Source organism: Poecilia reticulata, chromosome 6 (genome assembly GCF_904066995.2).
Source record: "Poecilia reticulata chromosome 6, P_reticulata-male-v2, whole genome shotgun sequence".
NCBI classification, from domain to species: Eukaryota; Metazoa; Chordata; class Actinopteri; order Cyprinodontiformes; family Poeciliidae; genus Poecilia; species Poecilia reticulata.
The window spans coordinates 6,930,138-6,956,348 of NC_088835.1; the positions used below are offsets into that span (position 1 = coordinate 6,930,138).

The window sequence follows — 26,211 nt, forward strand, 5'->3', positions numbered from 1 at the left end:
TTTTTGAACTATTTCGTACAGAGCTCTGTGCGAGGTGTTGCGTGATTGGTCAGACGTTTGTTGCCATGTTTAATGCAGAAATTTGCTCGGACAGCACTGTTGACTAGCTTCAGCTAGTCCACTTCCACCATCTGTTTTTTTATGTGTGGGTTCGCAGGTAAATACATTTGAGGTATGTTTTATCAGATGTGATGAAGAATTTGAATTGCCTACAAACTACAAAATGGCTACAAACCCCTGGATGGAAATTGCCAAGTTGTCCATGGAGGAGGCCGGTCTGTGGAAAGATGTGACCTTTTTGTCACCTCCACACTCAGGGATCTGTAGTATTCTAAAGCAGGACGGGTGCCGCTCAAGTGGCATGCAACGTGTGTGAAAGGCGTTTGTGAATACGAACGTCCCCGCAACCCCATGACCGCACATCGACTGTCTGTGTGAAGTATGGGAGATTGCATGGCATCATTAATGGTGAAGGAAAATTCAATCTTTGACTTGTCTTTGAGTACGTCTTGAGTCATTGCACTTATAAAAACTATTAGTGGTATAATCACTGATAGCCATGACAATTCCTTTGAATCAATGTACTGATGCACTTTTTTGGCTTTATTTTAACTACTATTCAGTAATTCACAAATGTCTATTCGTATAAATATGACAAAACGCAGACAATCCTTTCTTTTGACAACTGCTCTCTTCACTCAACAATGTTGACCTTGCCACCTTGCTAAGAGCTAAGCTATGCTAGATCTTTACCAGGAGTCGTGGGCTTTTGATTAGATGCATCTAAGATTGAGATATTTGGCAACAAAAACTGGGTGGATCTAGTGTAAAAGATCTCATTAACTTGTGGATCTTGGACCTTTCAACATGTTTTCATTCATGTCTTCTCAAGTCCATTGATTTAATATGACTACTCCAACTTTGAGTTATCGGCTCTTATGTCAACAAACACGAGTTTGAATGACCACTGACATGGCTTCATATAAGGTCAGTGTTAAGTAACCTTGTTTAATGTCATTCATTGATATTATTTTAGACTGATGGGCTGCAGTGTACCATCTGTCAACCTAAACAATGAACAAAAACATCTAAACCAACAAAAAAAAAAAAAAGAAATCAGCCACTTAACAGAAAACAGCTGTCAATAGATGTCAGCAGACAGTATGGGAGCGAATAGACTGACAGGACAGGACTGGTGGTGGGCAGGCACATGGTGTGGGCGGGGCATACATACCGGGGTGGCAGAGCGGGTAATGCTCATAAACCTAACAGCAATTAGTACAGGTTTCTGGAGGGGGAAGGGTGGGGAAATGGAGGAAGGAAGGAGGACAGATCAGGGTTAGGGATCGCTGATGGTAGTCACATCAGAATGACTTTGGTCAATTAAAGGGTAAGAAGAAAGGTAGACTTTAGGTTTACCTGAAATTAGAAGGTTAATATATATATATATATATATATATATATATAATGGCAGCTCAAAAATCTCCTGATCTGCAGGTCTCATTTCCCAAAATAATGTTTGAGAGATCAATAAAAACCCACATCGATGCTTTAGGAGACATAAAATTAATTCCCTTTTTCAAACATTAAGAGGGCGTTTCCACTACTTTTTACCTTGCAGGTTCATTGGATCAAGCCAAATTGATCCAATGGTAGATTTGAATAAAATCATACATCTTTTGTACAAGTGGCTCTAGTGGCCTACTGACGATAGCCAGGAATTGGGCAGAGAGAGAAGAAGGTAAGATGTGCAGGAAAGGTCTCAAGGTCAGGTGTTGAACCCCGGATGAGTGCTTTGAGAAGTGACAGTGTCAGCATATGGAGAGATGCGTGGTGCGGAGGAAGAGAGGGCAAACATCATGGATTTACAACTGAAATCTAAACTAGGTAGAAAGATCAACCATTTACTGATTAGGCATTTGCCTTGATTTGAACGTAAAATATCCATAACCCTTGAACCTTTTCACAATTTGTCACTTCACAACAGAAAGTAGTGAATAATTGTAAAGTGGGAAGAAAATACACATGGTTTAACATTGTCTTAATTAAGAACGCATGATAAATCTCAGTGGGTCAATATATTTTATATAATAGTGTCAAAATGAAATTGGTGCTTGAGGGTTGTAATTTTTCAAGGGCAGATACAACTTGAATTGAAGCTTTAGCATTAGCTTCCTTTAAATACCACGGTTGCTGCAGCGCTTTAGCGTCCTCTAAATGCCATGTTGGTGTAGCGCTTTAGCATTAATGGAGCTAATGTTTATGATTAGTGCTTTAGGGTTTGTGCAACTAACGTTTTAGCTAGCAGTGGCCACCACTGGCAAAAACATATATTTATATCATTCTCTTTCAGTTTCACAAATTTTCACTACTTTGTGTTGAAAAAGTTCAAAGGGTTTGAAAACTTTACAAAGGACTGCAATCCCACATTATGATCCTCACAGGTTAGCGTTTCCTTCAGATATGTTTATTTTAAACAGTTTGGATGAAGATGTAAATGAACTCCTGCCATGGCTGAGTAGGAAACCATGCCAGCTGCTCATGGAGCAGAACACTGCTGCTGCTTAAATGATGAGTGGGGGGGACAGGTCCAGAAACGGCGTTACATGATGATCATCTATGCCGCAATATTGATCTCAACAGGTCTGAAACTCATGAGGCCAGTCTTACCAGGGACCTCCTGATGTGGGTCAGCCTGCTCTTGGCTTTGCTCTCTGCAAACTCCAGACTGCTGATGTCCTTCAGACGAGCTTTGTACTTGCTCATCTGCTCGTTGATGATCAGCTCCACACACCTGCAGACGAAAGCAAACAACGAAAATCTGATTCATTTGGAAAATGGAGAGAAAGTGATTTGAACTATCAGTAAACAAGATAAACACAGATGGAACAAAGTTCCAATCCTGGTAGACTTCCTGCACCTTTAGAGCTTATTTGATGGGTACAATTGTTTTTTATTTTTATTATTTAGAAGTCAATGTTGAAAGTTAAGCTTTGAGTACCAATCCATGTGGGAAAAACAGGAACAGCTTTCATGCAACTCAGCTGAAAAACCCTTGCAGGTGTTTGTGAATCCAGAGGACTGTTTGGAGCCAGAGCGAGACGTACGCTGTGGTTTTGCTGATGTCCTGGACACTCTGCAGTGGGTCGATAGTGTCCGGACAGCGGAGGATGCAGGGAGCAAAGACGATGGCCAGAGCGTTGGCAGACATCCTGTTGGTCTCCTCCTGTAGGGAAATCCTACAACACAAACCAGCACAAATTCAGACTTGAGGAATACAGCACTGAACAAACACAAAGAACTGAACCATGTCATTTTTGGGTCTCATCTCCTACCTAACCAGGTGGAAGATGAGTCGCTCCAGGGTGCTGAGGTGTGTCCTACTGAGCTGATCGATGACAGAGTACACGCCTTGGATCACCTCCCGCTTGTCTGGTTGGCCTGGAAACACAAGGAGCTCAAACCGGGTTCCTACACATAACACTATGTCAAAAGTCCAGTTTTTCAGCCAACATGGAGGCATGAACACAAAAACATGGAGGAGTTTGTGGCGCATATTTATATAGTTCCGGATGGACAGACAGACTGAAAGATAGACAGATGAAAGGACATGTGAAGGCTGACAGACTGATTGATGCATTGACTCACAATGGATAGAAGGATGAAAGAAAGGATGGATGGATAGATGGATGTATGATTAAAGAACAGGAAAATAATTCTGAGCATATGAACTGTTTTCCATAAGTATCCATAAGACTTAAAATACTTTAATAAAATCCAGATCTTCCCAGTCTGATCTTCCACCTACTGGAGCATCATAAAGGTAAACCAACGGCTGTAATAGACGCCTTCGTGCAGAAAACACAGAACTAAAAAGCTTACCCATGGCTCTGAGGAACTCTTCATACAGCTCAAAGGTCATGAGCGGGCTTGGCAGGTCGCGGAGCCACTGCTTGAGAACGCTGGCAATGACATGGATGTTGTAGTCGTCCAGAATGACGCTGCTCACATCTGGAGCAACAGGAGAAGTGTGGATGCATGAACTGTAATCTTAGCTATTCAGTCAGTAAAGACTTGGAGCAGGAAGGCAGGATTACTTTTGTATTATAAATTCACAGATGACTATTATTTATGGATTTTAAGTTTTATTGACTGTGATTACAGATCTTAAAAGCTAAAAATCTGATCCTTTTTCTGACAACTCTCTTCGGTACGGAGGTTGTAGCTGCAGGATGAAGACTCAAGTAGCCATTTTAATTTAATTTAAGTTAATTTTGATAGGGACAGACACACATCGACACAAACTGAACAAAACAGCTAATTTGTTTGCGTCACAGTGTTATAGCAACAGCTAATTCACAGCACTTGACTGTAGATGGGCTTTTAAACCATACATCTAAAAATTAGTAAAAACTGAAGTAATAATCAGTGTCGTGAGTATCGATGAGATGTTGAGAAAACACAGGAAGCTTCAACAGGGAGCTGGATGTCAGCGACATTCTCTCAGCTGAGAACATAGCAACGCATCTCACCTGTGTCCAGGCCCTGCCGGAGTTCTTTGATCTTATTGGTGGAACCCGACTTCCTGTAGATTCCCTCCGTGTAGAGGCCGTGCATCTCGATGTAGTTGATGAGTTTCTCCACCAGCTGGGGAACGGCGCGCTCCTCACTGGTCAGACGAGACAACTCCACCCCAAACTGACGAGACGACAGCTCCGGGTCGTACTACACACACGCACACACGCGCACACACACGCACACAGGATCAAAATGGCAGCCAAAACAGAACATGTGTGAATCAGGGTTGGACCATTTCACTTGTTAACAGCAACCATTCCTGAACGTAGGAGACATATTTACTTTCGTAGGTTTTTGTTACATTACAGGAAGAATCTAAATAGGCAGGTTCATGCAGGCCAGTACTTTATATTTCAGAGTTCAGAGTGCATCACTCAGAAACAGAAGTAAAATGATTCATTCCTTTAGTTTGGTTTTCCCAGCAAAAATCTGACAGTGTTCAAACATCTTAATGCAGTTAAATGTAAAATCCAGTGCAGACATTTTTTTATAGTGAAGTCTCCTAATTTGTAAATCAAGTCCATCTGGGCGAAACCCAATCTTAGCATGAAAGCAGCTGTTCTGGGAAGGCTTCGAGGGTTTGCATCATCAAGACACAGAGCAGACAGACGGGTCAGGATTTCAGTCACAGCTTCAGGTTATAAAACAGATTCTCAATGGGTTAAACATCTGCAGCTGATCGCATCTTAGCTGCAGCTAAGTGTTGCTGACAAAATCAGCAACACTTTCGATTCAAAAAACCTTCTTGCTGCTAAATTATTGAATAACTAGACATATGGGCTCAACAGCAAATATATTTATGGTTTTTAATCTATTATTTAACCATCGAATTGGTGCAAAGTGTTATTCTACCCATTCAGCTTTAAAGTGTTTCAGGAACGCCTGATCATTAGAAATGTGGATGCTAACATTAGCGTTTGGGACGTCTGAGCTGATGCAAAATGTTTAGCATTGAGAAGCTGTTTTAGCTTCACTGACAGGCTAACTGCTTTTAGCACAACTTGAACAGTTGTCTTTTCTAGCGTCCAGTCAGATCGTTTTTTGAAGCAAAAATAAACTCCAAGTGGGCAAAGAGAAGAGGCTTTGGCGTCCATTGTTCTTATGGATGTCGCTTGTGTGTCAGATTTGTGGGTGTACCAGCAACACAATACAAAGGTTCCAGTCGGAACCTTTTTATAAAGATTTTAATTAAGTTAAAATCTACGTAGTTAATTAAAAATAACATGTCTAAGGCCTGGTACATAAGAAAAGCTAAGCACAGGAAGTCCTGGGACAAAAACACGCTAATAAAAACCAGCAACCAAAACAAAGACTAAAATGGTTTAGATCAAACTATATTTGTTAGAATTTAATATTCAGGCTTAAATCCAATTGAGAACAGCAACACTTCAAAAATGATATTCACTGATTCTCATTTTCCAGTTGGACTTTATGAAAAAAAGAAAAGCAAAACTTTCCATCTATTGATTTGAAAGTGCATTGCAGCAAAATGTGGCTCTGCAGAGCATTTAGTTTTGTATTTGTATAAATCACTTTACTTGTACTTCACAGATATGCACTACCTTTCCTTTAAAACATGTTGAGGTTTGTTGCTATAATGTGACAAAAAGTAAAACCTTTATTGAGTTTAATGAATTTAAGTTGTTGCAGTTGTGAATTTTTTCTCTGTAAATAATTTTTTTTCAAGTTCTGAAATTAGTAGTTACTTCCTGGGTGTAACAACTGGATGAAAGAGGAAAAATCTATCAGCATCTCATCTTTTAATTTGCCTTCATGGCGCTAGAAGATAAACTATATCATCGTTGCTTTGAAATATTTTCCATGCTTTGTTCTTAAAGGAACAGTCGATCAAACACAGCAGCATCTGAAAAAACAAAAAATAAAAGATCTGAATCAAACGTACCTTTTTACTGCACTTGGTGGTCATCTTGGAGCAGCACTTCCTGTGGCAGGCGTAGCGGCACACTGCAGACCGAAAACAAACAATGCTGTCAACGCAGCAACAACTCCACCCCAACCAGAAAAAGAAAAAGAAAAAAGAACTGAGAATGGGGTGAAGAGTCAGAGCGGCCGGAGAGGAGGCTCTCTCTGCGAAGAAAGCTTTCTAACTAGATAGAAGACGGATTTATGAAGGGAGAGGGAGGTGTAATCGAATTTTGCCGACACTCGGGCACACATATGGAAAGTGTGTTGGTTTAGTGGGAAACAGTGTGCACAGAGAGTGTGTTGGAGTGGTGGCAACACAAGCTACACACACGGATGTGAAAGTCTGGGAAAGACTGTAGTCTGTAGTTGTTCATTCTGTATCTTTGTTCTTTAACTTAAAATCATCTTTGGGTCAATTGATCATGTTTTCCATATGACATTTTCTAAAGGTTTGTATCCTTACATTTGCAAACGCAGGCTCGGTCCATCATCCAGATCAGGGAGGAGCAGTACTCGCAGTAGGTGGGGATGCTGTACTGAGTGGACTTAAAGATGTGGCCATTATGCTCTTCCACCTGCAGGGGGCAGCAGACCCATTAGCCAGATCACACAAAGAAACTGTTTTTGAGGATTAGCTTCAAATTACAGTAGTTTGTAAAAGTATTCAAACACACTGAAATATCGACAGAATAGCTAGCTAGAATTATAGCTTTCTAGTTATCTTTCTAACTAGAAAGCTAACTAGTTATTTCTATTTCTTTAGCTAGTAAGCTAAAGATAATTCTAGCTAGCTAGCTGTGTTGAGATTTGAAACTCAAACCTCTCTGTTTTACTATGAAACTGAACAATGTAAAGTGATGCAAAAATGTGAAGTGGGAGGAAATGTTTTATTGTTATTACATTATTTGCAAATAAAATTTTGAATGTTGTAGTACACACATTTGTTTTCAAAATTCAAATGTAAAAATACTTGATTAAACCCAGAGGTTTAATCAACTATCCAATTTTCTTCAAAGAGTTGCTGTAGATCCTGATGAATGAAGGATCTCTGTATTTCGGAATATTTTAAACTTACGATGTCAGTTTCCTTCTTCCTAGATTTTTTGCGTTCACGCTTTAGAGTCTAACAGGAGACAGAGAAAAATGCGTTACCTTGTGCATTTTATACATTTACTAAACTTTAAGCATTAAACATAACATAACATTAAATTCTCAAATTACGATTATACCAAACATCACTTCTCTCAAAACTAAACTCCAACTAGCGTGAAAGGATGTGAACAGTCTGGTTTTCATCTTTCATACCCTGCCGATGGTTCCCTCCATGGGTTTGTACTCGGTCATGAATTCATCCAGGAAAACCTTGAAGGTGTTGACCCACACTTTCACCGGCGACTCACTCCAGTCCCTCTGCTCCAGACGCATGGTCTTCTCAAGGATGTGCTCGAACAGCGCGTGCAGGTCCTTGTAGCGGATACTCCTCCCATCATCCATCTGTCAGGAATAAAACAAGAAAAGAAAAAGAAAATCTCTAGTATTACTTTTAAACATGTTCAATGCTACATGTAGTACGTTTTCAACAGTTGCAGAATTTGATAATAAAAAAAAGACGTACAGCAAGGGCGGTGGAGTATGAGTTGAAGATGTTGATCCTGAACTCCTTCAGTGCTTTCTTGAAGACAACATCAACCATGGTGTCCTTTTTACTATCTTCTGAGTCCAAGTCAGCGATCTGTGGAAACAAATTTGTTTGACTCAAGAATATTTTGAGGGATTTATTGATCTGACAACATGACTATTTGTTGCTAAAGCTTCCCATCACATATTTGATTAACCACATTTTATGTGATACAATCTGAGCTCTAATGATCATAAATCAAAATGTGGCAAAATTGAGGTTAAAAATTGGCAAAAAGTTCTGATTGGTGCTAGATGGCACACTTCCGCTAACTCGCTAACAGCTCTGCTAATTTGGTCGTTTAGCGCTTTTACTAACTTTGAAGATATTTAGAGACCTTAGCTTTCACCAAATTATTTTTCAGAGATTTTTCCAAGATACAAACATGAATACAATATCTGAGGGCATCATAGAACATGTAAAATATTTTATAAAATACAAGCTGGAGCCTTTTCAAAGGAAGATATCACTTGAGTTGAAATTAGCATTGGTTGAATTGGTTACTTCTGCTAAATATTGTTTTGGTGTAGTGCTTTAGCGCTAGCAGAACTAATGTTGATGACTAGCGCTTTGCTAAGCTTTTAGTTAGCATTGCCCACCACTGGGTGCTAGGCTTGCTAGATTTCAATAAGCTCAGCCGTTTGTGTGAAGTGTTTGGGGACATAATTAGTGTGACAGGATAATCTGACCTTCTTCATGAGAAATTCGTTCATGGTGCGGTAGTCGTGGGCCGAGGTGAGGATGTGCAGCGAGTCGTTCTGCCACTGGGCCGGTTCCACGGCAATGCTGCTGATCTTTAGGCTGCGGCGCCGTTTCATCTTTGGAGAAGGCTCCTTGTTCTCCTTGGCATCTCGGATCTCCCGTGAAGGAACCACTTCCAAGTCTGGACTCCGCGGAGGAGACGCACTTTCTAGCAGAGCAAAAATGATGGAAATTCACCATCAGTGATCGTAAGATTTACTGTGTGTGTGTATATAAATAATTTTTTTCCCCCGTCGTTACCATGCGTCTCACCAGCCTCACTCCTGCTGGTTTGCTTCTCCCTGGACAGTTTTTTCTCGCTGTGTTTTGTCTTGCTCCAGAAACGCATCTTACCTCTCATCCTGCTGAAATTGACATCGGATATCCATGGCAAAAAGTGAAAAACTCATGCTGAGGGGCCTTGTTCTTTTTGAATATGTAGTTTAAAGGGACTAAAGATCCTACCTTCCATCCTGACTGGAAGATTTCCTGAGGATGTCCACTTTGCCCAGGTCCCCTGATGACATGGTCTTATGGATCTTCTTCTGCTCTTTATGAGACTGTAGGGCAGAATAAAAGATGTCAGAAAACCTCAGTCGCCCTGGAAGGCGTCAGATTTGTCCAGGATGCTTAAGAAGCAGTCAAAGTTTGCAAGACTTTCCAGGAACATGTTTCTTTTGCTGCATCAATCCCAATGAAATCAGTGAATCATACTGGAGATAAGAACCAACATAAAGTAGAGCGTAATCATGAAGTAAATGTGTTTTTAGCTCCACCCATCTTTCTTCTATCAATTATGTCCAGATTTCCTATTCCTGTTGAAAAAAAACTACTAGCTAGTGAGCTAGTATATTAAACCACTAGCTGATACCATAGAAAACTAGCTAGGGTACATTAGCAGCTAGTTAGCTGCTAATGTAGTTAGCGGTAGCCTCAATTACTATCTAGCTGCTTGCTAACTAGCTGCAGTACTAGCTAGTTAGCAAAAGCTAGCTAACGTTTCTGCTCATATCATGCCAAAGTGAAGATTTATCGCTAGCTAGCTGGACAATGCTTGTTTTCGCCACTGGCTCTTCTCTGCTGCCAATCGGTTCGAGGTCATGTGGATTCTGTTAAAGAAACTTTGGTAACACCTTATTTGACGGGGTGTGCATAAGACTGACATGACACTGTCATAAACATGACATAACACCTGTCATGAACATGAAGGAGTCTTTATGAATGTCTATGACTGTTGTCATGAAGTGTCATTTGGTAAATAATTACACTTTTAATGCAAAGTTGCATTAAAAGTCCATTAAAAGTGCCAACTTTGCATTAAAATGTCATTATTTACCGAATAGCACTTCATGACAACAGTCAGGCGCTATGTCATGTTTATGACGGTATCATGTCAGTCTTATGCACACCCCGTCAAATAAAGTGTTACAGAAACTTTTAAGCTAGGCACTACAGGGTTTTCTGCTATTGCTTGATTGTAATAAAGCATGATCTTCCACAACCAACCCCTGTGTTTATAGTTTTTGTCATCCAGGGTGGAATTAATGAGGTCTTAAAGGGTTGCATCACCGTGTGTTGACCTGTCAAAGCTAGATTTATACTTAAATTAAACTATTAACTGATTAAGTGACTTCTGTACAGCTATTACCGGGTATAACAACCATCTTCACAACGCCGTCGTCCAGTTTGCAGATGTACCCACCATGGTTGGGTTGGTGTCAAACACTGTCATCATCACCTCTAAGACCAAAGTGATGGTTGACTTTAGATGGTGGAATGTGACTGATCAGCAGGACTGTTGCTGCCCATCTTATAATGTGCATATTTAATTTTGGTCACTGCATTTCTCTGTTGCATGAGTCAACAGAACAATTTTGTTGTACTACCACACATTGTATGTTGGTACAATTACAGATTTATCTTCATGGTTGCACTAGATTTTTGGGGCGTCAGAGTGAAGTGGCCTGAATACATACCCATAACACCTTTAAAAATGTTTATTTTCACTTCACAGTAACGCACTACTTTGTGTTGGTCTATCACATGAAGTCTCAATGAAATATCTTAGAGTTTGTGGTTATACCATGAGAAAAGTTGCATCTATTAGTAGAAGACATCAACAGTATTGTGCTAACAGAGACACTGACAGAACTGGAAGCCGAACGTAACGCTAATGTAGGGTTAGGAGATGAATTTATCAGTGAGGCGTCGCTTTGTTTGAAGTTTTCTCTCAGTTTTCAGCATGCAGGAAACGTGCGTGGCATGCAGAGGGACCGTCAGGACAGATCCATCGCAGCAGGTCACAATTTGAGAGGACATGTTTCATTATGATCTGTCACAAGACACAAACATGTGTTGAACTCCAGCAGGGTGTTCCTAATTGGCCACTTTTGGAGGCCAAGGAACCCCTGGAGATCAGGTAACTGACATTTTCAGTTCTTTAAAACAATTTTTCCAAATCAGATAGAAAACCTCTGTTAATGTAACTTGTTACTCTGTTTTCCTTCATTTACCAATATGAACTAAGAAACAAAGAGGAAGGAAACAAATTGTCATCCAGATAATTTCACCATGGTGTGCAACACCCCTACTGCTGGTGTGTCCCTCTAAAGAAGTAGAAGAGGTGAGAGATGAGGAAGGCAGTGATGTCTGGAGACAACCTGGCTCTGAAGGTATGTGCTGCATGCACTGCAGAAGACAACAGACTTCTTCACCTTCGCTGGTGAGCGGACATATGAGTGGATTATGTTCAGACTAGTGCAGAAACAGCTGTTTTGTGCTGAAGATGGTGGTAAAAGTGGGGTTAGCATTGTTAAATGACCTCTGCCCTCGTCGCCGTGTGTGACCAGATCCACTCAAGAAAAGAAAAAGGGTGGAAGAAGGTGGGGCGAGGGGGAGCAAAGTGGACAGGAAGTTCGTTTGGAGGCCCAGGGACCCCTGGAGATCTGGTATTTTTACCATCTCAGAGTCACTGTGACAGTCGGTGTTGGGGCGGGCTCGTGGGGGAGACAGGGAGGGGGGCAGCGTGCAGGAGTGTGCGGGGATGTAGTATTCGTCGTCATCGTCCGACTGGGTGGCCCCTTCCGAGTTACAGCGGGTCAGGAAGTCGGAGCGCGTCCGGGACATTCGGGCTTTCTTTTTGGGGCCGGGGCGGCCCACCTGCTACCAGGTAACCACAGCAACAAGATCAACACTCTGCATAGGTGCGCATGCGTAATGCAGCAGATGACTGAACATATTTACAATGGAGAACGATATGCCTTTTATGAGGTGAAAACACAAACTGAACTGCATGTGGTACGTTGAGGAAGCTGCATGCTGACATTTCTCACCTCTCTGCTTCTGGATCCAGCAGATTTAGAGTCGTCTCTGTGCATAGAAAGAGAGAGAGATCTCTCCTGGTTCACCAAATCCTTATCCGACCTACAACAGACAGACATGTTTCAGGAGGCTGGACACAAAGACTCCAGTGTTGTTCCTTCAATCACTGCCAGACATGTTGGCTTGTTTTTTAGCAAGACCTTAGCGAGGGTGGAAAAAACACATAAAACTGGGAAAAAATCTCTTCTCCCAACATTTCAAATGTTACTTTTGAGTCCAGCATAGAGCACATTTCTCACTTTAACATCTTAGATCTAATGCTCTTACAAGTGTTTTGTGATTATTCACTTACACTCCCAGTAGAAATCAGAATAATATCCCCACCCATTGAACATTTGCACATTATGCTATATTATACCACAAACTTCAATGAATCTTATTGTTTTTTTATAGTGGCAACCACAGCATTATCCACTAATAGAGCTAAATTTGCGTTTAGCGATTTAATGTGCTTGCTAACTTTAAAACCGTTTATCTTAGCCTAAATGAAATTTTCCAGTTAATTTCTCAAGTGCTAATTTACTTGTTTGTTTTGTAAATGTTCAGTTGAATAAAGTTGGACATGTATGTTGAAGCTTGGTTATGTACTCTTCAAGTAGTTAAGCGTTTATATTCATCTCTTATTTTGAAGGGGGTGAAGGCTGCTTTCGGAGCAGTTCCTTTTCCTCTCCTCATCTCCTCTCTCTCTTTTGTTTCAGTTCTGAAGTCCTGATGTGGTAAGTAAAGCAATATTAGAAACACGGTCAGCGATGTTCACTGAAACCATGAGTGGAAGGTCCGATCCAAAGACTAATTTCCTGAAGCACAAGTAATGAGCAGCAACACATTACTATAATATTATCATCGAACATGGTAGGTATCAAGATGGCTGAAATTAGCACTTAGCGTTAGCTTCTGCTGAACACCATAGCGTTTTAATGCAAGCAGAACTAATGTTTAGGATTAGTGTGGCAACACTTGGCTGGTACCACAACTAAGCATTATTTTCTAAAATTTCTATAAGCCACATGAACTTTTCTTGAACCTCCCCAATACACTCTGCTGCACATCAAATCCTCACACAATCACATTGAAGTTCGCAGCTGTAATGCGAACTTCAATGTTCGCATTACAGCGAACATTGAACATTGAACTGTCTTCAGTTCAAGGAGACAGTTCAACGTCTCCTTGAACTGTCAGAAAGTTCAAGGAGACGTTGTCAGCAGGTGGTGTGTGTTGTTCAGTGCTCAATGTTTACTCACTTGGAGAAAGGCAGCTTGCGTCTGGGTGGAGAGAACACAGTGCTGGATGGTTTCTCCACCATGTTCACGATCACAGTCTGAGCGGAGCACTTCTTCTGGGCTTTTGGCGGTTTGGTGTCCAGTATCGGGCTGGGAGCCTCCTGTGCAGGACGGACCGTCTTCCTTTCTTGCTTACCTGGAAGAACAGTGGAGACACCGGACTTTTGGCCGATCTGGACGTCCACCTTTGGGGGACAAAGTGCTGGTTCCTCTGGGTTCTCTCTCCGTAGTGCTTGAGTTGGAAGCTTTGAGGGCTTCTCCGCCCCAGCTACATCTCTCTTTGCCTGAAGGAAGACTTCAGTGGGTTGTTCCTTGTGTGTGGGCGTACCTACACCTTCACTGGGTGATGTAGAGGAGTCTAAGGGTCCTGCTTGAGAAGCTCCATCTAGGGTGTGAGCTGCCAGCAGCTCCCCCTCCTCCACAGGACTCTCTTTCTGCATGCTGATCAACACCACCACAGGCCTGCGGGAAACCGACTCCTTTCTGTCTTTGAGGGATCTCCCAGGACTTCCCAGGTTGGGTTTATTAACTGGACTCTGGTCCGAAGGGATGTAAAACGTGGCCCTTGGTCCCTCTGACCTCAGCTCCTTCACTGGTTGCTCATTGTGGTTTGAATCTCGGAGAATTTCCAGAGGTCTTCCTTCCGTCTCAATTTCGTCCACGCTGAGCATCTCAAAGCTGCCGTGACTAGCCAGGGATCCCTGTGGCGAGAGTCTTTGATGACGGTCGTCCATCTGAGCGAGGCTGCCGTCAGCGGTGGCGTCTGTGTCTTCTGGGACAGAACCCCCCATGCTGGTGGTTCGGACTTTGAGGAGCTCTAAGCTGAACTGGGCCTGCTCCAGTTCTCTCATGCGCCTGCTCTCCCGCTTCGACCGGTTCTTGTGGCTCGTCTCGTCTGTGCTCCTGGATCGCTCCGAGTCCTCCTCTCGGTCCGTCTTGGTGGGATCGGGTTCCTCGGAAGAGTCTACGCCGACAGAAACGTCCAGTCCTGATGGGACCAAGTCCTCCAGGGTCCCAGCGTCTGTCTCTGTGTCGGGTCTCGGCCGTTTGCTGAACATTTCACTCTGTTCCCTTAGCAGTTTAAACCTGGAGGTGGTTTGAAGTTAAGTGTCAGAAATGTCTCTCTCAAGAGCTTTCAGAAAAAGAAACCTTAAGACAAACAATACGGTTCTTGGCCACTTGGGGGCAGCAAGTAAAACTTTTTAAAATGGATCTAGCAATAAAGATGTCTTTGTTTAATACACAGTTGCTCAACTGATTATTAGCAGTTATTGTGGGATCTGACATTCACTGATCATCCGAGTGAATTTCACTTAAAGTTTTGGGTCTTTGCTGAAACATTTGAAACTTACTTCAATACATTTCAATTATGCTTTAAAGCATCAAGTGTGGTTTCTACGCCAAGCATTAGTGGAATGAATACATTTTTTGAACCCCATTTGAAATTGAGAAATGCACAAAAACAGTTAAACTAGTGTGGCAAGTTCTACATTTTTTTAATTCTAACTCTGTAGTTTATTGTAATTTAGAAATTAGAAATACCAGATCATCTTAAATACGTCTGAATCTCCACCCACCTGACTCGAGCCAGGTATCCCCGGCCGACAGCCTGCAGCTGCGTCATGGAGCTGCGCACCCTACGGAACCGGTTCCTCTCCCTGACCCGCCTCCAGGCCGTCTGGATGACCACGGCCGCCTGGGTCCAGCGGCGCTGGCGGCAGCTCCTCCAGCTGCGCTGTATGGTGATGGCGGACGCCTGCTGCTGCAGGAACCGCCTGCGCTCCCTGTACCCGCGCCATGCTGCTTGCAGACACACCGCCGCCGCCTCCTCAATGCCCGAGTCCACGCCAGACTGCCTGAAGAGACACGATTGCCACCATCGCTGGAGATCGCCATGGAGACGGAAAAGCAGGGGTGGGTTAATAATGGAGAGACAGAGGACAGGACCGGGTTTGTTCACTTTTCTCACCGTAAAATTCAGGCAATTTTAAAGGTACGTTTTCAAAACTTTTCAGATAAAAACAATTCAAAAGAACTAAAAAGAAGAAACGTTTTCTATTCACATTTGTATGATATAATTTATTACTGATCTTAATAGTCTTGTGATAGTATTTACATATTACAGCAGGGACTGCTCCTTTTATTTTCTGAAATGAATAACAATGAATGACCATCCAGACTATTTTTCGAGAACAATCTTTGTTGGTTTGAAAGGTCTTGACCAAAAAATGCTACGTGGAGAATAGCCAGGAAATGAAAACCATGAGAAGGAAACCAAACATCCCCATCTCTTCTTCTCACCTGGATGACGCGCGCCGCTCGCCTCATGCTGACAAAGTGTCTCCTCTCCAGGACGGCTCTGAAGCGGCGCTGCAGCATGACGATTCGCCTCAGCACTTCCTGGTGAAGGAGGGTCTGCAGACGCTGGCGCTCCGCCTCGCGCAGGAACACCTGGCAGAGTTAAAAAAAAAAAAAAAGTTGCAATCAGGCGGAAACGAGGGAGAGAAGACGGAAACCAGACTTCCAGGAGACGCACCATTGTGTGGCCCACTTGGTACCCGGCAGGAGGCAGGTGGATCCGTCTGAAGAACTCTCGGATCCCTGACTTGGTGGGGCTCGTTCCCCGAGGCAGCAGCACATGAAAATGGCGAACAAACTCCTGAACGGCGACAGACAGTTGATGGGAGATCCGGAAAGCGACTGCTAACCGTGTAGCATGTTTGGACTGACAGGGTTACCTGGAAGGTGTGCTTGATACTGTATCCCGACTGGCGGATCCGGACCGTCTCCAGCATTCCAGTGTAGCGCAGCTGCCTGAGCACCAGGCTGTCGTTGAAGCGCAGCGGCAGCTGAGGCAGACGAGGTTCAGAAGAGTTTAGAGGAAACATGGAGAGTGTTTAAGGAGATGCTGAGTGAGCTGCAGGAAATACCTTCTCTGCATTGGAGCGAATGCACTTGACGAAGTACGGCTCTGATTGGTCCAGAGTCTCCATCAGCTTGGTGAGGGACGCCTGACGATGCAAACACACAGAGGTCAACTTCCATCCATCTGCTCATCTATTTGTCCATCCATCCATCCATCCATCCATCCATCCATCCATCCATCCATCCATCCATCCATCCATCCATCCATCCATCCATCCATCCATCCATCCATCCATCCATCCATCCATCCATCCATCCATCCATCCATCCATCCATCCATCCATCCATCCATCCATCCATCCATCCGTTTGTAATTAATCAATCGATCACATTAATCAGTGTGATCGATTAATGATTCCATCATTTATCCACTGAATCCATTTCTTTCAGTCCTGTTTAAAAGCTTCATCATCATCAGTCTTGCATGGCTGCATGGCTGAAGTCGGAGCTCCTGACCCGTATGGTGCAGTGCCCCAATTCTTCCAGCAGGGGGTGACAGCAGCACTGACCTGAAACTGAGCGCTGATGCTGGGCGGCTTCTTCTTCTTGTGCAGGTGGAGCAGAGACTTGGTGATGCGGTCATGGAGCGTCACGCTGCTCAGATAGCGCAGAGACTTCACGTCCAACAAGTGCTGCACACACACAAGCAGGAGCCACATGGAGCTTTGTCAAACACTGCTAACAGATCCCAGCCGTCATGTCGTCGGGTCAGTCTCTTACCTTAGGAAGGCTTGGTTTACTTTTGCAGTTTTTGTTTCTCCTGAATAAGAGAGGCAGAGCTTTAATTAGCACAAACTACTAGATGATGTTTATGTGGGAGCAGTCCTGTGATTTTAGGGTTTCTGCTGGTTCAGACTCAAAATTAAGGCTTTTAAAGACCATCATCAATAAAATTTAAGACCTGACAGAAATGCACAAGAGAAAATCAGATATTTTACATAGTAGTAGAACCAAGCTACTTTGCACAGAATGCACCTAGAATCGTCTGGGTTGGCCACAGAAGTGAGACGAACGCTGTGCAGCCAACTGGCGATGCATTTACGCTTTCCCATGATGGAGGGAGACATGCTAGCTAGCTAGCAAGGGTTTATAAGCAGCTAGATAGCTAGCTGCAACCGGCTCGAGTCACAGAATGCAATGAGGATGAAGTCTGTGGATTAAAGGTGGGCATTTATTGTATTGTTTATCTTTATCGTGATACATTTGCCATCTTGATTCAAATTTTGATTCATCAGTGTCAACATAAAGTCCCCACCCCACTGCAGGGGACTCAAACTTTTGCCTTCATTTAACGTATTGAAGGTCAACTTAATTTTTTAATGAATTTCATACATTTTAAGGCCTTAATTCTAGATGAATGGATGTAAGATTTATTGGCCCTAGTTTTGACTCACAGTAGGATACCCTGAGCTCTCTCCAGGAGCTTGCTGCTGCTCGAGTTCAGGAAGATGCCCTCTTCCTCCAGGGCAGGGCTTCCTGATGACGAAACGCGACACGATCGAGAGCTGCGACCATTGCACCCAACGCTGTAGCCATCCCTACGGGGAGAGAGCGGCACGGTGAGGGCGTGGCATTGATTCTAACAATAGTAATAATATTATTCCACTTCCCGTCAGCTTACAGGACAGAGCAACTGGATATGTTATTAAAAATTCAGGAGTGGATTATTAACGTTCTGTACTCACCAGCTGGCCTTCTCATTCAGGGCGTTGGTGCCCTGAAGATCCGACAAAGGCGTTCGCGGATTCTTCCGAGCGATACCTGGATTTGGAGAGATCACAGGTGGAAAGGTTATTAAGGATTTGTTTGGACCGTATCTTCCAGTGTGGAATGATCAAATGCCAAACAAGTTCAAAGACATGTAAAAAGAAAAATCAGCTGCATGTCTTTGTATTTATTGTCCAGATGTAATAGAGTTCCTTCATGTGTTGGGATGGACTCGGGTTCTGAGCGACGTCCATAAGGTGGACGTAGTAGGAAACTACTACGTTGACATTGAGGTCTTGAGAAATGATTGCTTCGGGCAGTGTGGACTCTGTTGAAGCTTTTAACGATTGGATCCATTTTTAGCCAGTCGCTAACATTTAGCTATGACTAATGTAACATCCCAGCTCAATGAGGCTTACGGGAATTTTCGTACGTTGTAAACAACTTCGTTGGAACACGACACCTATGCCAGAAATAATACGTCTCCAACATTCTTCCTCCAATGCCATTGCCAAACTACAACCCTATATAGGCAGATTACAATTTAAATTTTAAAACGGAGCAGAAAATCAACATCATTGTTCACAGCTTCTCCTTCTGTTCGCTGATTGTCCCGGTAGAAGTCGAGCCCAGACAAAGCAGTGAAGGGAGATGAGAAATGAGCGCGGCCAGGCTAGGTCCAGTCTGTTCTGAAACCAGCGTTAATGTGTGTGTGGGATCATTGCTCCATTACGACCAAGTTTCAACCCGACTCAAAAGGTCACCTCAAATAAATAACAAAAACGACTCAGTTGGGATGTTCAGCAATTGCGTAGAACCCACCAAGGCTTTGATACAACCATGAACTGGAAACGGCTGAACATCAACATGGACCAACAACATGGAGCGAGAGGCTGCTGACCAAGAAAGAAGCTGCTGGTCCAACGTTGACATTTTCAAGCAACATGGACAAACCTTTTAAGTCTTCTGGCAGAAATGCTCGATCGCCAGACAAGATGAGATTTTTCTACTTAACCAAATTGACAAGAAGCATTTATAGAGGGGGCTTTGAGACATAGACATTATTTACCAACTGTGAAGCACGATGATGGCGGCATATGGAAGCATGATTGGAATTATGATTTTGAAAGACTGCCTCCAAAATCGATCAAATTTGATGTTTGACACTTTGACATGTGGGTTCCAACAAGACAAGGAATCCATTTAAATTAGTCTTAGAATGGATGAAGCGGGTTAGCGTTTCTGAGATGAACCTGACCCAAAACCTGTTGAAAATGAATAAATTATACTTAAAAGCCATTTAAAAAAACCAAGCAGCTAAATCTAATGATCCTTCTGTTTCACACTGGGTCTTACATTTTGTGTTGCCTGGCTACAAAAAGCAGTGAAACTAGCTGCATTCACGGCTTCGTCTTCTGACTGCAGCTAAACCCACGAATGAAGGAGCATAACCAGAAAATCTGTGCTTGTTATTAACCTCCGCCGGCGAAGAAATGCTTGCCTCATTTGTGCGATCACTCGTGCGTGGGGGCATTACAGGGCGCGAGCTTTGCTTCGAGGCAAGTCAGTGAATCCAGAACTCAGAGGGCTTCAAATTTGCTTCTCCTATTAACTGCTGTTGATAAATCTGGAATAATGAGAGACTGAAGGCAATAAAAAAAAAATCTATTTTTCTCACCGTTCTTCCAGTGTAGCTTGACAATTACTTTAGATGGATTTCAATTGTAAGTAAATAGCTTCGGACTGGAGGCGGATCTGTTCTACACTTGTGTGATGTGAGAAATCTCCCTTAAAATAATCCAAGATAAAACAAAATAGCAATATAGGCTTTGTAAAGAGAGTCTGCTTAATATATTTAATGTAGATCATTAACATTCTGTTAACGAGGCTGTTTATATAAATGTTATTTCCTAGTTTAGTGAAAACAACAGGGGTCATTTTTACTTTCAACTTACTGTATTTTTCATCTTTACATCTCTGAAGGATCTCAAGGCTCCGCTGGTGAACCGGGTGATGAATGAAGCTGAAGTTGTCAACAGTTTTGACTACAGGGCAGGGAACAGCTGCATCATTTCCTAAAACACAAAATACATAATGTTAGGCTAAATGGCTACATGTTTTGAATAATGAATCCAGAAAACACACATCGATTTACTGTTTGTCTCTGAAAACACATGAGACTCAACACAGAGCATCAATAAACCCACTTCTGTTCTCGTGTTTTCATGTGAAGTAGTTTTCTGAAATGCTAGGCTAACATTAGCATGTTTTCTCTCCATTTTGATATGACTTGTTGATTAACAGCACCTAAGACGCATTTCACACCCATTCCAAGTTAGTTTTTTAAGATCAAGTTTTCAAACACAGCACTTTGATTTGAATGTCGTACAGTTTATTGACTAGCGTTTCGGCTGCTTTCTGTGCAGCTTTCCTCTGTACAAACGGGTTTCTGAACGTTATTTTAATGAATCACTTTAATAAAAAACAAAACAAAACAATTTGTATTAAAGAAAACATTTAAAACAAAGGTTAGCTACGCAAAACATGCATAAACTGCTCGCTTGATAAAACCATAGATATAGGATACTAATGACTGTAATTCCTATCAATAACTTATATAATGAATCCTTTTTGTTTTTTAATAAGCTCTAGCTCATCCACAGTCGACTGTGGCTCACCTGTTTTTTTGTGGGTGTGTCTGCGGCCGGCCTCCCTGAAAGCCACAACGGCTCTGAAGTAGGCCCGCAACACGGCCCAGCGGAAGGTTGCCACCGGGTCGATCCCCATCAGGCCGCAGATGAAGGCGTTCTTGCTGCTCTTCAACAAGGCAACGATGTCGGGCCTCATGTGGTCAGTGTTCTTCTCCCTGAAGTCCTGAACGAAACGGAGCAAGAGCATGTTAGCAACACGGAGGCTAATTATCCAGTTGGTCTTTTTCACTTTTAAAGCACAAGTTTTGCTGTGAAAACAAGAAAAATTATGTTACAACACAAAACCTTACAGCCTGATTATCGCAAAAAAAAAACAATGGCAACCGTTTTTACTGTTTGGTAAGCATTTCACAAAAACATTTGGCAGCACAGTTTACAACTACTCACGGCCAAATATTTCTTCATAATTAAGGGGAAGGAATTGCAGAGTTAAAAGAATAGTTGTGCCGCTTTGGTTCTTTCACAGCATACCGAACTACTCCTATATCTGTTCCTTTCACTTAACATTTAGAGCATGAGGTAAAGAAAACTCTTTAATATTCACCTCAATACAGATATACCATTAAAAAAAGAGGATGCTGTGATCAAATGAGACTAAAATGTCAATTTTTCAACCAATATGAAAAATGTTATGTGTACTGAAAACCAGCACTGCGTTTAGCACTTTTGCTAACTTTGAAAATGTTAGCGCACTTAGCCACCCCAAAACTCCAAAGCGCTAATTTACCTGGATGTTTTGTACACTTTCAATAGAATAAAGTTCAACATTTGTGTTGAAGCTTTGGTTATAGCCTGCTATGAATTGTCCAGATAAGCTAGACGCTTACATATTCATGCTCTTAAGTTGAAGTGGTTGAAGGCAGAAGCTCAGTTTCCCCCTCCTCCATTCTTTTATTCCCCTAAGAAACTTTATTGAGCAAATGTCAAGTTTACAGCAAATGAACGAGGTTTCCAGAAGAATCTGATTCGATTCATGACCAAACAACCAAGGCTGTAAATTAAACAAAATATAGCTGAAGCCTTCTGTCTGATAACACAGGTAGGTTTCAAATCTTTTTCTAATAAAACGATTCCCTCCTATAGGGATGGAAGTCAGCTCGGCGTCACATTCGATTCACCGCCGGAGCCCTCAGCAGACGACTCCTTCTCCACAGCCGCGATAACCAGCTGTTATGGATTTCTATCATACGGTCAAACAACAATCCGCTCAGCCCGCTCCAGCACATGTGCTTCTTATCAGTGCACAGCTGGGAAACCGAGAATTAGATCTGCCCACAAAAACAGGCCGACAGCGTTCCAAGTAGAAGTGGTGCTGCTTTCTGCGCTTACATTTTAGCCCATGGCTTTATTGTTGGAGGCTTATGGTGTCAGAAGGGAAACCTTACTTATTCAGGATGTTAGGGTCTCAGATTTTGACATCACTGATATTTAGGACAGTTTAGAGATAGTAGCAAATTACCGAATCCTGAATCTAGGTAAACAAAAATAGAAAAGATATATAAAAAATAAATAAAAACCCTCAATGTGTTTCTTTTCCTCCTCTCTCACACATTTCTTGGATGCATCTCATCACTGTTTTGGCAATGAAAGGCTTCCCCATTCTGAAAGCAGCTAAAAACCTTCACACAGGACAGCTGCACTGAAACGGTTTGAAACTACCAACACAAATAATAAAATATTGACATCACCGGTAATTATACTGTGCTATATATATCACATTGAAAAAAATGGAATAAAAATTATCTTTTAAGTGGTGAAAAAATGTTTAGATACAATTATTCTTACAAGTGTCACATTTGTGACAAAGATGGCAACTGAAACATTTTTCCTCAAATACTCCATATTTTAGCTCATTTTCTTACAAAGGCCCTGGGCACTTTGACACAGCATAAAGATAAAGTAGTGGGAGACCTGAAATAAAAATCTGGTCATAAAACTAAAAACGGGTCGTCACCGAGTCTGTCCGCTGGATAATAACTTAAACATACAGCAAACCAACACAGAAATGCTTCAGTGGACAAAAAACCTCAGTCCCCAAACTTAAATCAGAAGGACTGCTTAGAAAATTTGAGTATCCTTAAAAAGTTTCAAATTTGTGCATCTAAAATTAAGGCCTTAAAATGTCTTCAATTAAAATACATTGCCAGTTAGCCATAAAATACATTAATAACAAGTCTTACATTTTGTCATGCTTTCTATGAGGCAAAAGTTTTGAATCACACTCTGACATCTTCATTACGTTCTCTGACTGCAGGTGGTTGCTGCTACCACCAACTAGCTGCTAATATATCCTTGCTAGCTAGCTAGCTTTTTTTTAAATCTATCATGCAAATGTATCGCCAGTTAGCTGGATGGCGTTTGTTTATTCCACTAGCTCACTTCTGTTACCAACACTTGCACAGGTGCATTCTGTGCAAAAAAACATTTAAGATAGATGCTACACGGGTTGAGGCTGTGTGAAAAGAGCCTTAAAGACCACAAACACGGCCCAGAAATGTTACAATGTTTGCTATTCCTGATTGTTATACAGCTGGATCTCCCAACCATTCCTATGTTTATATATTTTTTTCAGTCTTAAATTTGACTTCTGAAATCTGCAGATACCCTGTACATCCTATTACTTCTAAAAAGCTATAGAGCCAAAAACATAAAGGACTCAATTGATCTATTTTGTGATTTTTAGACTACATTACCAGGGAAACCAGGAAGCGTGGACGGCGCTGTGCTCAGTCGAAGACATCTCACCTTAACTCCATACTTGACTTTACCAGCGTAGTGTCTGATGATGAAGGCGGGCTCCATGACGGCGGGGAACTCGATGTAGCTGTTTCCTTCATGTTGACGCTTGAACTTGTCCAGCAAGGTCTGATTGGAGGCCTGGGGGAAACTACACAGACAGTTTTTAACGTGTAATCTCTGCCGCGGCTAAGCTCAAAGCCTCGAGAGCGTCGAACAATTGGAACAAACAGAAAAATTTTAAGGCAACATACGGTAGCTCCCTCAACCTCAACCTACAGTCAATGTTTGCTCAGGTTCATGTTTCATCTGCTTTTGACCGGCGGAGCATTATACCCTGCAGCTTTCAACGGGAGCTCAAATCAAAAGAAGGAATACCTAATGCGGATTCAGAAAACTTCATTCCTCAAACATGCAAGGAAAATATTCTGCCACAAACTCGCCCTTGTGGCCCAAATCTAACCAGTCCCCCCTTTTTTGCACATTCTTCTTTGGTGGTTTCACCTTTGATTCATGGGCATTTACCATCCGCTACAAACCTTTTGCTGGCTGGGTCAACATTCCAGGAGACGTTTCATATCATCTAAACCTCTCCTCCCGTCACCTCGTAAAAACACTGCAGGTTAAAGAATATTCTCAGGGGTTGAAAAGTCTGGTCCCCACCTGCCCACCCCCACATGGCGGTAACCTAATCCGTCTCTCAAGAGGCCCCGGACCCCTGCTAGCTTCACTAACTGTGAGTGATGAGATCTCTAAGCATCTCCCCTTCTCTCCCTATAATCTGTTAGCAAGAAGCTTGCTGAGTTAGACATAGTCATACAAGACCTGAATCATGGGGCTGAATGCAAATGCACATCACAGTTTGCGTAAGATCAAAAGTACACCTTTATTTAATTCGAAGGTTTACCTATCAGGACATTATGAAAACAATATTGCCTTTATCAGGTTCTAAACCTGTCAAAATCTAACCTGAACAACAACAAAAAAATAGGCAGTTTAATGGTTTGAAGCACACGTGTATTAAAGGGGTGGTGTAAAGCACAGTGCCATTTTATAGCACAAAAAAACAACTATGTTACCTTCAGTTGCAGAATTATTCTGTTTATATATCAAACATGAGCTAAAAGAAATGTAACTTTGCCTTGAATGCCTTGAAATTGGTCTTCCGTCTCTTTAAGAAGCTCCTGCTCTTTCTGACAATCACTTCAATGTTTCTCAATAACCTTGCCCTCCAGTAAAGCCCAGATCCTGATGTTTAAACCCCTCCACTGTTTTCACATTGACTGAATGAGAATTGACTCCAGTGCTGAGACATACTTGCACTCCTCGTCCAGCAGGTGGAACAGAGCCGTGGGTTTCTTGCTGATGAGGTTGAGGCAGCCGCTGTTGTCGCTGTAGTCGATGTTGTGCCACGTGATGCCCTCAGCCCGGTACTCCTCCTGGAAACAAAAGCGACAAATGACCTCCATTAATGAAAAACATAAAGTAATGAAGATTAAAGTAGATGTGAATAACCTGGTAACTGATTATCATGATGTCATTACCTGGTCGCTATGGAGATATTAAAGACAATTTCCCAGGTTATACGTTTCACTTGGCAGTTCTTTCTTGGTATACCAGTGGTGGGCACACCTACGCTAATCCACTAATACACTAGTAGCTTAGCAAATTTTTTGATTAGCGTTTTTGCTAACTTTGAAAACATTAGCACATAGCTTCCCTTAAAATGTTTTTTCCATATATTCTAATTAACTAATATTCCCAGCTGTTTTGTAAACTTTGTTGAATAAAGTTTGCCTTGTGTATTGGAGTTTCCTTTAACGACTGTACAGAAACAAAATAAAACATAGTATATAAATATACATACAACAAATAAGGCCTTTGTGAAACGTAAATTATAATGTCAAAATTAAAGTGGCGCTCAAGGACTGCAGTCTCTCAAGAGAAGATAGAAGTTAGGACTTTAGCTAGATACCATATCGGCGCAGCGCTTTAGCGTTAGCTGAACTAATCTCTATGATTGGTGCTTTAGATTTAGCGCAGCTAATGTTTTAGTTAGCGGTGGCCACCATGGATATTTACTAAAGCAGATTCAAATAGCTTCAAGTCAGTGCCCGAGACAATGACTATGACAACAGCAAGTAACAGTAGTAAAAATGTTTCATATCTATGTATTCTTTCCATGGTATCAAACCTAAAACCCAGAGAGAGAGAGAGAGAGAGAGAGAGAGAGAGAGAGAGAAAAAGATTTCATTGCACCGAAAATCCCAAATCAGAACCATTTAAAAGGCCCTGCAGCAAAGCGACCCGCAGAGCTATTTTCCTCAGGAGACCGGTCCAGCTCTGGTCATGTCCTCGTATTGTCCCCAGTGAGGAAAGAGACACAGACTCCTTCAGTTTGGACATGAAGTAAGGGAGGAATGAAAATGTGTGGGTTGGATTGTGTGTTAAGTTTCCCTCTGCAAGCGAGGATGGTGTGTTCAGGCACATTTGACAGAGGCATGTAAACAGTTCTTGCTCCCGCAGCTCACCGGTCACAGTGGACGGC

The 26,211-nt window shown here is 42.2% G+C and overlaps 1 protein-coding gene across 20 annotated transcripts in view; it reads right to left on the reverse strand.

Moving 5' to 3' along the window:
• LOC103465968 (unconventional myosin-IXAb-like) overlaps positions 1 to 26,211 on the reverse strand; it is a 143,819-nt gene that overhangs the window by 4,934 nt on the left and 112,674 nt on the right. For 8 of the 20 annotated variants that reach the window (XM_081607776.1, XM_008411207.3, XM_017305261.2 and 5 more), the window contains 30 exons: positions 24,981 to 25,102; positions 23,673 to 23,814; positions 20,895 to 21,090; positions 20,172 to 20,291; positions 18,195 to 18,270; positions 17,904 to 18,047; positions 17,230 to 17,269; positions 17,019 to 17,141; positions 16,515 to 16,595; positions 16,323 to 16,433; positions 16,121 to 16,243; positions 15,886 to 16,035; positions 15,162 to 15,466; positions 13,546 to 14,670; positions 12,256 to 12,346; positions 11,882 to 12,085; positions 9,389 to 9,483; positions 9,185 to 9,288; positions 8,872 to 9,092; positions 8,120 to 8,236; positions 7,810 to 7,998; positions 7,580 to 7,627; positions 6,968 to 7,079; positions 6,482 to 6,543; positions 4,533 to 4,725; positions 3,883 to 4,011; positions 3,336 to 3,441; positions 3,108 to 3,239; positions 2,671 to 2,794; positions 1,235 to 1,288 (listed from right to left, as the gene is read on the reverse strand). In XM_081607776.1, coding sequence (XP_081463902.1) covers positions 1,235 to 1,288; positions 2,671 to 2,794; positions 3,108 to 3,239; positions 3,336 to 3,441; positions 3,883 to 4,011; positions 4,533 to 4,725; positions 6,482 to 6,543; positions 6,968 to 7,079; positions 7,580 to 7,627; positions 7,810 to 7,998; positions 8,120 to 8,236; positions 8,872 to 9,092; positions 9,185 to 9,288; positions 9,389 to 9,483; positions 11,882 to 12,085; positions 12,256 to 12,346; positions 13,546 to 14,670; positions 15,162 to 15,466; positions 15,886 to 16,035; positions 16,121 to 16,243; positions 16,323 to 16,433; positions 16,515 to 16,595; positions 17,019 to 17,141; positions 17,230 to 17,269; positions 17,904 to 18,047; positions 18,195 to 18,270; positions 20,172 to 20,291; positions 20,895 to 21,090; positions 23,673 to 23,814; positions 24,981 to 25,102 — 4,839 coding nt within the window. The remainder of the gene's footprint in view (positions 1 to 1,234; positions 1,289 to 2,670; positions 2,795 to 3,107; positions 3,240 to 3,335; positions 3,442 to 3,882; positions 4,012 to 4,532; positions 4,726 to 6,481; positions 6,544 to 6,967; positions 7,080 to 7,579; positions 7,628 to 7,809; positions 7,999 to 8,119; positions 8,237 to 8,871; positions 9,093 to 9,184; positions 9,289 to 9,388; positions 9,484 to 11,881; positions 12,086 to 12,255; positions 12,347 to 13,545; positions 14,671 to 15,161; positions 15,467 to 15,885; positions 16,036 to 16,120; positions 16,244 to 16,322; positions 16,434 to 16,514; positions 16,596 to 17,018; positions 17,142 to 17,229; positions 17,270 to 17,903; positions 18,048 to 18,194; positions 18,271 to 20,171; positions 20,292 to 20,894; positions 21,091 to 23,672; positions 23,815 to 24,980; positions 25,103 to 26,211) is intronic. The other 12 variants (XM_081607778.1, XM_081607772.1, XM_081607774.1 and 9 more) reach the window with 8 other exon arrangements.